This window comes from Mizuhopecten yessoensis, unplaced genomic scaffold, assembly GCF_002113885.1.
Source record: "Mizuhopecten yessoensis strain PY_sf001 unplaced genomic scaffold, ASM211388v2 scaffold2671, whole genome shotgun sequence".
Taxonomy (NCBI): domain Eukaryota; kingdom Metazoa; phylum Mollusca; class Bivalvia; order Pectinida; family Pectinidae; genus Mizuhopecten; species Mizuhopecten yessoensis.
The window spans coordinates 2476185-2489789 of NW_018404662.1; the positions used below are offsets into that span (position 1 = coordinate 2476185).

Here is a 13605-nt window from a genome sequence, read left to right on the forward strand (position 1 = left end):
CGGACATGAATGGCTAGGGAACAACGGACAGATGGGTATAGGGTAGATCGGACATGAATGGCTAGGGAACAACGGACAGATTGGTATAGGATAAACCGGGCATGAATGGCTACGGAACAACGGACATATGGGTTAGGGTAGACCGGACATGAATGGCTAGGGAAAAAACGGACAGATTGGTATAGGATAAACCGGACATGAATGGCTACGGAACAACGGACATATGGGTTAGGGTAGATCGGACATGAATGGCTAGGGAAAAAACGGACAGATGGGTATAGGATAAACCGGACATGAATGGCTACGGAACAACGGACATATGGGTTAGGGTAGATCGGACATGAATGGCTAGGGAAAAAACGGCCAGATGGGTATAGGATAAACCGGACATGCATGGCTAGGGAACAACGGACAGATTGGTATAGGATAAACCGGACATGAATGGCTACGGAACAATGGACATATGGGTTAGGGTAAATCAGACATGCATGGCTAGGGAACAACGGACAGATTGGTATAGGATAAACCGGACATGAATGGCTAGGGAACAACGGACAGATGGGAATAGGGTAGAACGGACATGAATGGCTAGGGAAAAAAACGGACAGATGGGTATAGGATAAACCGGACATGAATGGCTACGGAACAACGGACTGACGGGTATAGGGTAAATCGGACATGCATGGCTAGGGAACAACGGACAGATGGGTATAGGGTAAATCGGACATGCATGGTTAGGGAACAACGGACAGATGGGTATATGGTAAACTGGACATGAATGGCTAGGGGACAACAGATATATATATATGGGTAAAGGATAAACCGGACATGAATGGCTACGGAACAACAGACGTATGGTATAGGATAAACCGGACATGAATGGCTACGGAACAACGAACACATGGGTATAGGGTAGACCAGACATGAATGGCTAGGGAATAGCGGACAGATGGGTATAGTATAAACCGAACATGGTGGGTTTAGGGTAAGCAAGATATAAATGGTTGGGTTACGCCGGACAAGTTGATATAAAGTTGACTGGATATGGATGGCTAGGACACGCCCGACAGGTAGGTTAACTGTTAACTGGATATGAATGGCAAGGATACGCCCGACAGGTAGGTTAACTGTAAACTGGATATGAATGGCCAGGATACGCCCGACAGGTAGGTTTACTGTTAACTGGATATGAATGGCCAGTATACGCCCGACATATAGGTTTACTGTTAACTGGACATGATGGCTAGGATACGCTCGACAGGTAGGTTAACTGTTAACTGGATATGAATGGCAATATGATACGCCCGACAGGTAGGTTTAAGGTTAAGTGGATATGAATGGCCAGGATTAGCCCGACAGGTAGGTTTACTGTTAACTTGATATAAATGTCTAGGATACGCCAGACAGGTAGGTTAACTGTTTACTGGATATAAATGGCTATAGAATACGCCCGACAGGTAGGTTTACTGTTTACTGGATATGAATGGCTAGGATACGCCCGACAGGTAGGTTTAAGGTTAACTGGATATAAATGGCTATACAATACGCCCGACAGGTAGGTTTACTGTTAACTTGATATGAATGGCTAGGATATGCCCGACAGGTAGGTTTACTGTTAACTGGATATGAATGGCTATAGGATACGCCAGACAGGAAGGTCAACTGTTAACTGGATATGAATGGCTAGGATACGCCCGACAGGTAGGTTTACTGTTAACTTGATATAAATGTCTAGGATACGCCCGACAGGTAGGTTTACTGTTAACTGGATATGAATGGCTATAGGATACGCCAGACAGGAAGGTCAACTGTTATCTGGATATGAATGGACAGGATACGCCCGACAGGTAGGTTTACTGTTAACTGGATATAAATGGCTATAGAATACGCCCGACAGGTAGGTTTACTGTTAACTGGATATGAATGGCTAGGATACGCCAGACAGGTAGGTTTACTGTTTACTGGATATGAATGGCTAGGATACGCCAGACATGTAGGTTTACTGTTTACTTGATATGAATGGCTAGGATACGCCAGACATGTAGGTTTACTGTTTACTGGATATGAATGGCTAGGATACGCCAGACATGTAGGTTTAAGGTTAACTGGATATGAAAGGCTATATAATACTCCCGACTGGTAGGTTTACTGTTAACTGGACATGATGGCTAGGATACGCCCAACAGGTAGGTTTACTGTTAACTGGATATGAATGGCTATAGAATACGCCCGACAGGTAGGTTCACTGTTAACTTGATATGAATGGCTAGGATACGCCCGATAGGTAGGTTAACTGTTAACTGGACATGATGGCTAGGATACGCCCGACAGGTAGGTTTACTGTTAACTGGATATGAATGGCTAGGATACGCCCGACAGGTAAGTTAACTGTTAACTGGATATGGATGACCAGGATACGCCCGATAGGTAGGTTAACTGTTAACTGGACATGATGGCTAGGATACGCCCGACAGGTAGGTTAACTGTAAACTGGATATGAATGGCCATAGGATACGCCCGACAGGTAGGTTAACTGTTAACTGGATATGAATGGCCAGGATACGCCCGATAGGTAGGTTAACTGTTAACTGGATATGAATGACCAGGATACGCCAGACAGGTAGGTTAACTGTTAACTGGATATGAATGGCTAGGGTACGCCCGACAGGTAAGTTAACTGTTAGCTGGATATGATTGCTAGGATACGCCCGACAGGTAGGTTAACTGTTAATTGGATATGATTGCTAGGATACGCCCGACAGGTAGGTTAACTGTGAACTGGATATGATTGCTAGGATACGCCCGACAGGTAGGTTTTATGGTTAACTGGATATGAATGTCGAGTGTATACAAGGAAGGTTAAGCAACGGTTCACAGGAACCGTAAGAAAAAACCCGAAAGAAAGGCGTTTACTGTTTATATGATTAACCGAACAGGTAAATATATGGTAAACCGGAAGTGAAGTGTACAATATAAACCTATAGTGTAAATAAGAGCTTTGAATTCTAAGATGGTCGACATTTGAGCATCTCCTATCTGCAAATTAAATTAAATGGGTACAGCTAAATAAATAGCAATGTTTTCATGATATTTACAAATCCATTGGTGTCTGACCATGCTAAACTTATTTATAGGTAAAGAGGCTAGAGAACAGATGATACTGGGAGGAGAGGCCTGTCTATGGAGCGAGTACATCACCAACGAAAACGTCATCAGTCTGTTGTGGTACGTCATGCCAAAATGTATTGATTTGTCTGATGATGCTTGTTGTTTAACTTCGAGTGCAACTTCTTTGTACGATAGACTGTCTGGCATTAACATATATATATTTCATTTTGAACAAAAACAAATCCAATATGGCGTTAAATAGTATGACCATCATACAGCAAAATCGGAGAATGGCCTAGGTAACAGAAAGGGGAAGTCCCTCCTGGATTTTCAGATTTATCCAGTTGTTAACATTAAGTTTTATTGTATGACTGTCATTCCCTTTGTCCGACCTTATCACAGTCGCTGCTCCCCTCCCACGTGATCCGCGCGACCTTATCAAAGTCATAAAATATCAACGTAAAGCAGCAATCAAACATTTACTAGTGGTTTAAGACAGTAAATCGATGGTTTACTGCGCCTTGAGATGTCGGTGCGAGGTGTGACTCGTCTCGTTTTCTAGTAATGATTTACTATGTGAAGAACAAGCAAATCAGTGCAAGGAGTCTCAGGGGTTATTTGGAGGTCATTTGGAAGACTCAAAAAATGTCAATCGGTGTTGGCTTATGAAACGAGTTCTTTACAATTGTCGAAGGGGAGATCAAAGACGGAACTTATTTTTTGAGGATTATGGTTGGATATGATTTCTTATTGTCATGTATTACAATTGTCGACTGATATTTACGCTTTGAAATAGACTGGAAGTGGTTGACAAGGCAATTAAGTGGTACCTTGCAGAAAATAAAAAATGCATTATCATAAATTTCTTATTTGATCCGACTCAGGGGAGACAACTCTGAAACCTATTTATGACTTAACTTTTAATTTTATATTTTTACCGGCATATCAATAGCTGTACTAATGCATTCCTAAACAGAAACCCATGTATAGCGAACACTTTATGAGCACACTAATAGACTGGGGAAATTTAAAACAACAGTGCTCTGAAAGACAATAGGCAATGGAGCCAAATCGGGAGTTGAACTCTTGACCTCTGACCACAATACGGTAGTTTTGACAAATGAGATACATGTACCTGATCAAACGATGGTTACATGGCCTTAGCTAAATACAGTTATATTTAAAACGAATTAAGGGAGGGGGTTACTATATTACTGTATGTAAGAAAAAAGTACAATGGATGCTCTAAATGTAGACTAGAAAATCATTTAAATCTCAATATTTGTTTCTTATTTGTGATTTTGATAATCAATTATCAAAAATTAGTATCTTTTTCACGAAAATAACTGACGCGTCATCAGACATAACCAAATAATAAAAGGAAAATTTAAAAAACAATTTCCATCGTCGACTCATTTCCTTATATGATATGCTAACAGGCCGAGAGCGTCCGCTGTGGCGGAGAGACTATGGAGCAGCAGGAGTGTAACTGACGTACTAGCGGCGTCCAGACGTCTACAGGAACACAGGTGTCGCATGCTCAGGTATGGAAACTCATTTTTGTGCTCAGAAACACAGGTACAGGTATGTATTCGGAAACACGGGCTTATGACAGCCCGAGTTTCCTCTGGCCCTGACACCAGACTTAGACATTTTGACAGATACATGTCCAGTGTGGGGCCAGAGAGCACTACTAGATGAAAACGTGGAATTCTCGGAAAAATATCTTTGGGGCTCAAAGAGTAATTTTCTTAAGAGTATATAGGACGTTACACAAATGAATGTTTTTTTTATGTTTTAGTTAAATGTATCATCAATTATAGTTAATATTCATAAATTTGAGTTTGAAACAACTCAAAATGTGTATCTTTAAGGAATCAGATTGGTGTTGTATCAGCACGGACTTAGATAACAATTCCGTGGTATCAGTCAGTAACAGGTGCCATTTCCGTTCTCCCCGCCAGGCGTGGACTGTCTGTGGGGTATATCAGTGGCCCCGATTACTGTGTGCCCCCTTCGGGTCCGGAGGAGAACGAGACAAACCTTGGGAAATCGGGGCCCGTCACTGACTCTCCAGGAAACCATATCCACGCCCTCCGACTCCACTCAAAGCCGGTCCTGTGGATTAGCTGTAATAATGTACGTAGTATATATCTGTATGGTGGTAAGTTTGTAAAGTTGTATCTATGTATAGAACTTATGGGAACTCTACAACCAAGAGAGGATTTTGGTTTAGAAATGACACTACACTTTCAACGTCGCGAATTCAATAATGAATATTGTGGGTATACTAGATAATATTCAAACTCAATCAAGAACATCCTTGGAAAGATTTACACGTACCTTGCACTTCCTAGTCATGTCATAGAAATATAGATGTTGTACTAGCGGTTGTTACGCTTTTGTGTATCACATGTAGAACTCGAAAATCTTTTTTAAAGACAGTAAACCTGAAACGATGATTTCTCACCACTTTCAATATAATAATGAAATGACATCAAACTGTATATGGGTTCCGTGAATCACACACATGTGTAGTGTGTGCAGCTATATGTACAAGCTAAGCTAACTATTTAAATAAATGCTTTGTTTAATTGTCCAGCTAGTTTTCCGGCAAACCGATCCGATATTTTCCTCCGGTCTGGTTTTAATTTTAGTCTCTGGTTTTATTTTCAGGAGCTGGAGACCGCCAGTTTATTGATATCCTTGTTCGGCGTTCTTTTGGTGCTAATGATGTTTGGGGTTCGTCGAAGTCTGTTTCGGCTAACCTAAACGTTGTTGAATTTATATTATTAAAAGATTTGTCAACATTCGTAAATATAAAACTATTAAATTTTATAAATAACGAGATGATGCGTTCCAATTATTTGTTTTGATAACCGGTATTGCATTTTTCATTTAATGATAAAAAAAAGTTGATATTTAAGTACTGTAACTAATTACCTTTCTACTATTTTCACACTTAAACGACCATTCAGCAGAGACCAGAGTCTGCATACATGAAATCGTTCTCATGTTCAACTTCAATATCTGTGCTAAAGAACAGTTTCTTGTTCCGCTGATAATTATATCAATAAGAGATACAATTTTGTCAATAATTTGGAAGACTTTTTGAGATGTTTACAGCCGAATCTTATTTTGTTTAACAAGCTACACGAAGGTTAGATTGAGCACAGTTAGTTAGGAAATTTAGGAAATGTTATATAAGTTTATTTTCGTTCTTATTGATACTTTTGTTTATTCTCGATTTAAAAATGTTTAAGGTTTCAGATGATTTAATATGTTCATCAAGATCATTCCATGCTTTAATAGTTGATGGGGAAAAAAAAGAGTTTCGCATAATTTGCAATCGATAGTTAGGCATTCTTATTTGATTTGCATTCCTTAAATTATATCTATAGACATGTTTCTTATTATTTGTGGCATCAATTCGCGTAAATATTCGGAGGCAACATCGTTATTTATTGTATAAAACATTGACAATTTACGGATCTCACATTCTCACGTTCTCACTTGGTTACGTCCCTATACAACATTCTTTGTCCTTACATTTTCCTTTATTCGATTTTTCTGTTCTCGGAAGACAACATATTAAGAAAAAAACGCAAAAACTGAAATATTGTATTGTCATTTTCTTCGTGAATGAGAGTTTTATTTGAAAACATATATAGTTCCCTCCCGCTACACACTCGTGGGGAAAAAATCAAAATATTTAACCTACCTATTGGAAGATACAAAAATGTACCTGTTATTTTGTTATCCTTATATCTTACGTATCAGCCGTCGTTCGGCGACAAGATTGATAAAGAAAAAAATACAAATATATATAGAGCCAAAAGCCTATACGTGAAGATGACAACTGGAACTCGGGAGACATTAAAACAATGGAAAGACAAACACACACAATGTGTCGGAACCAGGGGATATCAAGTTTATCATAAAGGGCCGCACGATTGCCTAAACTGTCAGTCAACACAATTAAATCATACAATGTAAAAGTCAACACGATCACTTTTTTACAGCTCATAAACGCATACAGATCATACAAGTACAAGAGAAACACATAAACAAGGGAGGCTACTGTGTTACTACTAAGGAAATATGTCGTTGCAGTACCATATCTCAAAACAAAGCAACTAAACATTTCCATTGTTTGATAATCAAATTCCAATGTTTTTTAATTGAAACGTCTGTAACATATGCACCCTTTGCAAGTTTGTAAGTTTCAGGTCTTCTGAGGACACTTGCTGTAACTTTACTGAATGCGACACGTCAAAAGTCTGAAAGTGGCAATTTGTTTTCATCTGTTTTTGTTTTTGAATGTTTTATAAAAATCAGTTGAATGTCATAAATGTGTAGCGTATGGTAGAAAACACCATGTGTCATAGAAATAAGTTATATAAAACACATAGCGAAGAATTACATGTAAGGACTGAGTTACATAATATCCTTAGTGTCACTTAAATACACCGACGGCATGGTTAACGTAATGTGACAAAAAGGGAAGAAAAGTAACTGAGAAATAATATGAGTAGCAGCTAGCATTGAATGTAACAAATAAACCGTATGAAATCAACAAAATAATTAACCGTTAAGTGCAAGCATTAACTTGAACGAACAACTTAGTCTCTCTTTGCATTTTCAAAGCATAAACTATCTGACTTTTGGTATGTGTAGCATGTCAAACGCCCCTCTTACTACTATAAATACTCTACTGAGCCTGTTTAATCTACATACATTCATATAGACTAGTATTGTCAGGAAATATTTGGTGTTAGTCAAGGAGATGCACTTTGGTTCTTGTACTCCAAAACATGAGATGAGTATGAAACTTTCACAAATTAAATATCATCATATAATTTGATTTTGCCTATCTCCCCCATAATATTGTTTTTGGTATAATTATATCGTATATACCTAAAAAGAAAAACAACTGATGACGGAACTACTTTTTACACTTCAGAATGCAAAATTACAACGCAGCTTTTTTTAGCGCAATGGTTTAGTTTACGTAAAAATTAAATAAATCTTTAACTGTGCATTTACAACGTGTTTGTCTACCCTCTTTAAATTAAATTATATTAAAAATGCCCAAGATTTTGTTTTGGTATATACGGTATATACCGAAAAGAAATGAGCGGATTTATGCAAAGTGCACAATTCTTTTTCGGTATATACCGTATATACCACAACAAAATCTTGGTCATTCCTTAAATAACTAATATATATGCCAAGTTACATGCTTATCCCTAAATGCATTTTATGTACAATCAGCGAATAAGCATTGGAAATATGCATAACATTTGATAAAACTATGAAATCGGTTAACTTTAACGATTAAAGCAGATACTTTCCTTGAGTCTAGGGGACTTTCAATTACTAGCAAACCAAACTTCATATATCAAACCAATCATTTTACTGCAATTATGATGACAAATGTCAATTTTTATATGTAAGTTAACTTTGATAAATAAGAAAACATCATAGGACCTGGGACTCACTGCAGCCACATGTGCTGAGCACATATCATATGATACATATACTATACAATATAAACTATAAAGGCTTATACTTATAGCATATAAAGGGTGTCCTGCACCTTTTAATTCACTTAAGTTTGAAATATATTTGAAATAGCTAAGTTTGATATGTGTCCAGTAGCCATATTTCGGTATAAAACAAAAGGAAAGTATGTAGTAAATATATTATTTATGTAAGTCTACTTAAATGAGTGAAGTTGTAAATTTCAAGTCAAAATTCTAATTAGAAAGGAAATTATTGAGAAAACAAATGATTTTTCAATTGAAAATGACCGAAAAGAACCCCCTGATTTAATCCTTTGTTTTATACAAACAGTCTTTAAGTGACGATTGAATTTCTGTCATTTTCATTCTGTTACATATTATGCTTGTCTTATTTATAAATGTTTTCAAAACCAGAAATTGTATTATTTTGGTTTTTAAGCTCATTTTAAAAACAGCGGACTATATTTGTTATTTACCCTACCCCTTTTGGTACCCCCAGAAACCCACTTTCGGTCATAGTTTTTCCGCATGTCATACAATAGGATATCTTTGAACAAAATAAGGAGGTGAAAATCCGAATATACCGGCGGCCAAAAAAGGGCCTTATAGACACTCTTCCTTTACTGACAGTCAGCCATGTGGACATTTTCTTCGTAAAACACCTTCCAAATACATCAAGTATACGTGCATTATCGACATGTGAATTACAGAACATGTGCATTATGAACTTGTGAATAACAAAACAAATGCATTATGGAGGTGTGAATTACAAAGTACGTGCATTATGGACATGTGAATTACAAAGCACGTGCATTATGGACATGTCAATTACAAAACACGTGCATTATGGACATGTAGATTACAAAACACGTGCATAATGGACATTTGAATTACAAAACAAGTGCATAATGGACATGTCAATTACAGAACACGTGCATAATGGACATGTGGATTACAAAACACGTGCGTAATGGACAAGTGGATTACAAAACACGTGCATTATGGACATTCGAATTACAAAACACGTGCATTATGAACATGTGAATTTCAAAACACGAGCATTATGAACATGTGAATTTACAGAACACGTGCATTATGGACATGTGAATTACAGAATACGTGCATTATGAATATGTAAATTACAGAACACGTGTATTATAAACATGTGAATTACAGAACACGTGCATTATGAACTTGTGAATTACTGAACACTTACATTATGAACATGTGAATTACAGAACACGTGCATTATGAACATGTCAATAATAAAACAAGTGGACTATGAACATGTGAATTACAAAACACGAACATAATGGACATGTGGGTTACAACACACGTGCATTACGGACATGTGAATTACAGAACACTTGTATTATGGACAAATGAATTACAAAACACGTGCATTCTGGACATTTGAATTTCAAAACACGACCATTATGAACATGTGAATAACAGAACACGTCCATAATGGACATGTGAATCACAGAACACGTGCATTATGAACATGTAGATTACAAAACACGTAGATTATGAACATGTGGATTACAGAACACGTGCATTATGAACATGTGAATTACAAAACACGTGGAATATGAACATGTGAATAACAGAACACGTGCATTATTGACATTCGAATTACAGAACACGTGCATTATGAACATGTGGATTACAAAACGCATGCAATATGGACATGTTATTTACAAAACATGTGAATAACAGAACATGTGCATTATGAACATGTGATTTACAAAACACGTGCATTATGAACAATTGAATAACAGAACACGTACATTATGGACATTCGTGGAATATGAACATGTGAATCACAGAACACGTACATTATGAACATGTGAATTACAAAACACGCGTATTATGAACATGTGGATTACAAAACACGTGCATTCTGGACATTTGAATTTCAAAACACGACCATTATGAACATGTGAATAACAGAACACGTCCATAATGGACATGTGAATCACAGAACACGTGCATTATGAACATGTGAATAACAGAACACGTGCATTATGGACATTCGAATTACAGAACACGTGCATTTACAAAACAGGTGCATTATGGACATGTTATTTACAAAACATGTTCATTATGAACATGTGAATAATAGAACATGTGCATTATGAACATGTGATTTACAAAACACGTGCATTATGGACATGTGAATTACAGAACAGGTGCAATATGGACATGTAAATGACAAAACACGTACGTTATGAACATGTGAATTACAAAGCACGTGAATAATGAATATGTAAATAACAGAACACGTGCATTATGAACATGTGAATAAAAGAACACGTGCATTATGAAAATACAAATTACAAAACACGTGCATTATGGACATTCGAATTACAAAACACGTTCATGATGTACATCGAATTACAAAACACGTGCATTATGAACAATTGAATAACAGAACACGTGCATAATGGACATGTGAATCACAGAACACGTACATTATAAACATGTGAATTACAAAACACGTCGATTATGAACATGTGAATTACAGAACACGTGCATCATGGACATGTGAACTACAAAACACGTACATTGTGGACATGTGAATTACAAAACACTTGCATTATGAACATGTAAATGGCAGACTACGTGCATTATGGACATGTGAATGACAGACTACGTGCATTATGGACATGTGAATTACATAACACGTACATTATGGACATGTGAATTACAAAACACTTGCATTATGGAAATGTGAATGACAGACTACGTGCATTATGAACATGTGAATTACAGAACACGTGCATTATGAACATGTGGATTACAAAACGCATGAAATATGGACAGGTTATTTACAAAACATGTGCATTATGAAAATGTGATTTACAAAACATGTTCATTATGCATTATGGACATGTTATTTACAAAACATGTGAATAACAGAACTTGTGCATTATGAACATGTGATTTACAAAACATGTGCATTATGAAAATGTGATTTACAAAACACGTGCATTATGGACATGTGAATTACAGAACAAGTGCATTATGGACAGGTGAATTACAAAATACGTACATCATGAAAATGTGAATGACAGACTACGTGCATTATGGACATGTGCATTACAGAACACGTGCATTATGAAAATGTGAATAACAGATCACATGCATTATAAAAATGTGAATAACAGAACACGTGCATTATGAAAATGCGAATTACAAAACACGTGCATTATGGACATGTGATTTACAGGACACTTACATTATTGATATGTGAATTACAAAGCACGTGAATTATGAATATGTAAAGAACAGAACACCTGCATTATGAACATGTGAATAAAAGAACACATGCATTATGAAAATTCGAATTACAAAAGACGTTCATGATGTACATCGAATTACAGAACACGTGCATAATTGACATGTGAATCACAGAACACGTACATTATGGACATTCGAATTACAAAACACGTCGATTATGAACATGTGAATTACAGAACACGTCCATCATGGACATTCGAATTACAAAACACGCGTATTATGAACATGTGCATTAAAAAAACGCATGCAATATGGACATGTGAATTACAGAACACGTGCATTATGGACATGTGAACTACAAAACACGTGCATTAAGGACATTCGAATTACATAACATGTGCATGATGTACATCGAATTACAAAACACGTGCATTATGAACATGTGAATAACAGAACACGTGCATTATGGACATGTGAATTACAAAACATGTGCATTATGAACATGTGATTTACAAAACACGTGCATTATGGACATGTGAATTACATAACACGTACATTATGGACATATGAATTACAAAACACGTGCATTATGAACAATTGAATAACAGAACACGTGCATAATGGACATGCGAATCACAGAACACGTACATTATGAACATGTGAATTACAAAACACGTACATTATGGAAATGTGAATTACAAAACACTTGCATTATGAACATGTGAATGACAGACTACGTGCATTATGAACATATGAATAACAGAACACGTGCATTATGGACATGTGAATGACAGACTACGTGCATTATGGACATGTGAATTACATAACACGTACATTATGGACATATGAATTACAAAACACGTGCATTATGAACATGTGAATAACAGAACACGTGCATAATGGACATGTGAATCACAGAACACGTACATTATGAACATGTGAATTACAAAACACGCCTATTATGAACATGTGGATTAAAAAAACGCATGCAATATTGACATGTGAATTACAGAACACGTGCATTATGGACATTTGAACTACAAAACACGTACATTATGAACATGTGAATTACAAAACACGTACATTATGGACATGTGAATTACAAAACACTTGCATTATGCACATGGGAATGACAGACTACGTGCATTATGAACATATGAATAACAGAACACGTGCATTATGGACATGTGAATTACAAAACACTTGCATTTTGAACACGTGAATGGCAGACTACGTGCATTATGGACATGTGAATGACAGACTACCTGCATTATGGACATGTGAATTACATAACACGTACATTATGGACATATGAATTACAAAACACTTGCATTATGAAAATGTGAATGACAGACTACGTGCATTATGAACATGTGAATTACAGAACACGTGCATTATGAACATGTGGATTACAAAACGCATGAAATATGGACATGTTATTTACAAAACATGTGCATTATGAAAATGTGATTTACAAAACATGTTCATTATGGACATGTGAATTACAAAACATGTGCATTATGAACATGTGGATTACAAAACGCACGCAATATGGACATGTTATTTACAAAACATGTGCATTATGAAAATGTGATTTACAAAACAGGTGCATTATGGACATGTTATTTACAAAACATGTGAATAACAGAACATGTGCATTATGAACATGTGATTTACAAAACACGTGCATTATGAACATGTGATTTACAAAACACGTGCATTATGGACA

At 36.6% G+C, this 13605-nt stretch overlaps 1 protein-coding gene across 5 annotated transcripts in view; it reads left to right on the plus strand.

Moving 5' to 3' along the window:
- Positions 1–5952, plus strand: part of LOC110446327 (beta-hexosaminidase subunit beta-like) — a 48161-nt gene extending 42209 nt beyond the window's left edge. For all 5 annotated transcript variants that reach the window (XM_021491415.1, XM_021491416.1, XM_021491417.1 and 2 more), the window contains 4 exons: positions 3135–3225; positions 4548–4652; positions 5073–5247; positions 5785–5952. In XM_021491415.1, the coding sequence (XP_021347090.1) occupies positions 3135–3225; positions 4548–4652; positions 5073–5247; positions 5785–5880 (467 nt within the window). In that variant the 3' untranslated portion in view covers positions 5881–5952. The remainder of the gene's footprint in view (positions 1–3134; positions 3226–4547; positions 4653–5072; positions 5248–5784) is intronic.
- Positions 5953–13605: the final 7653 nt, after the last annotated feature.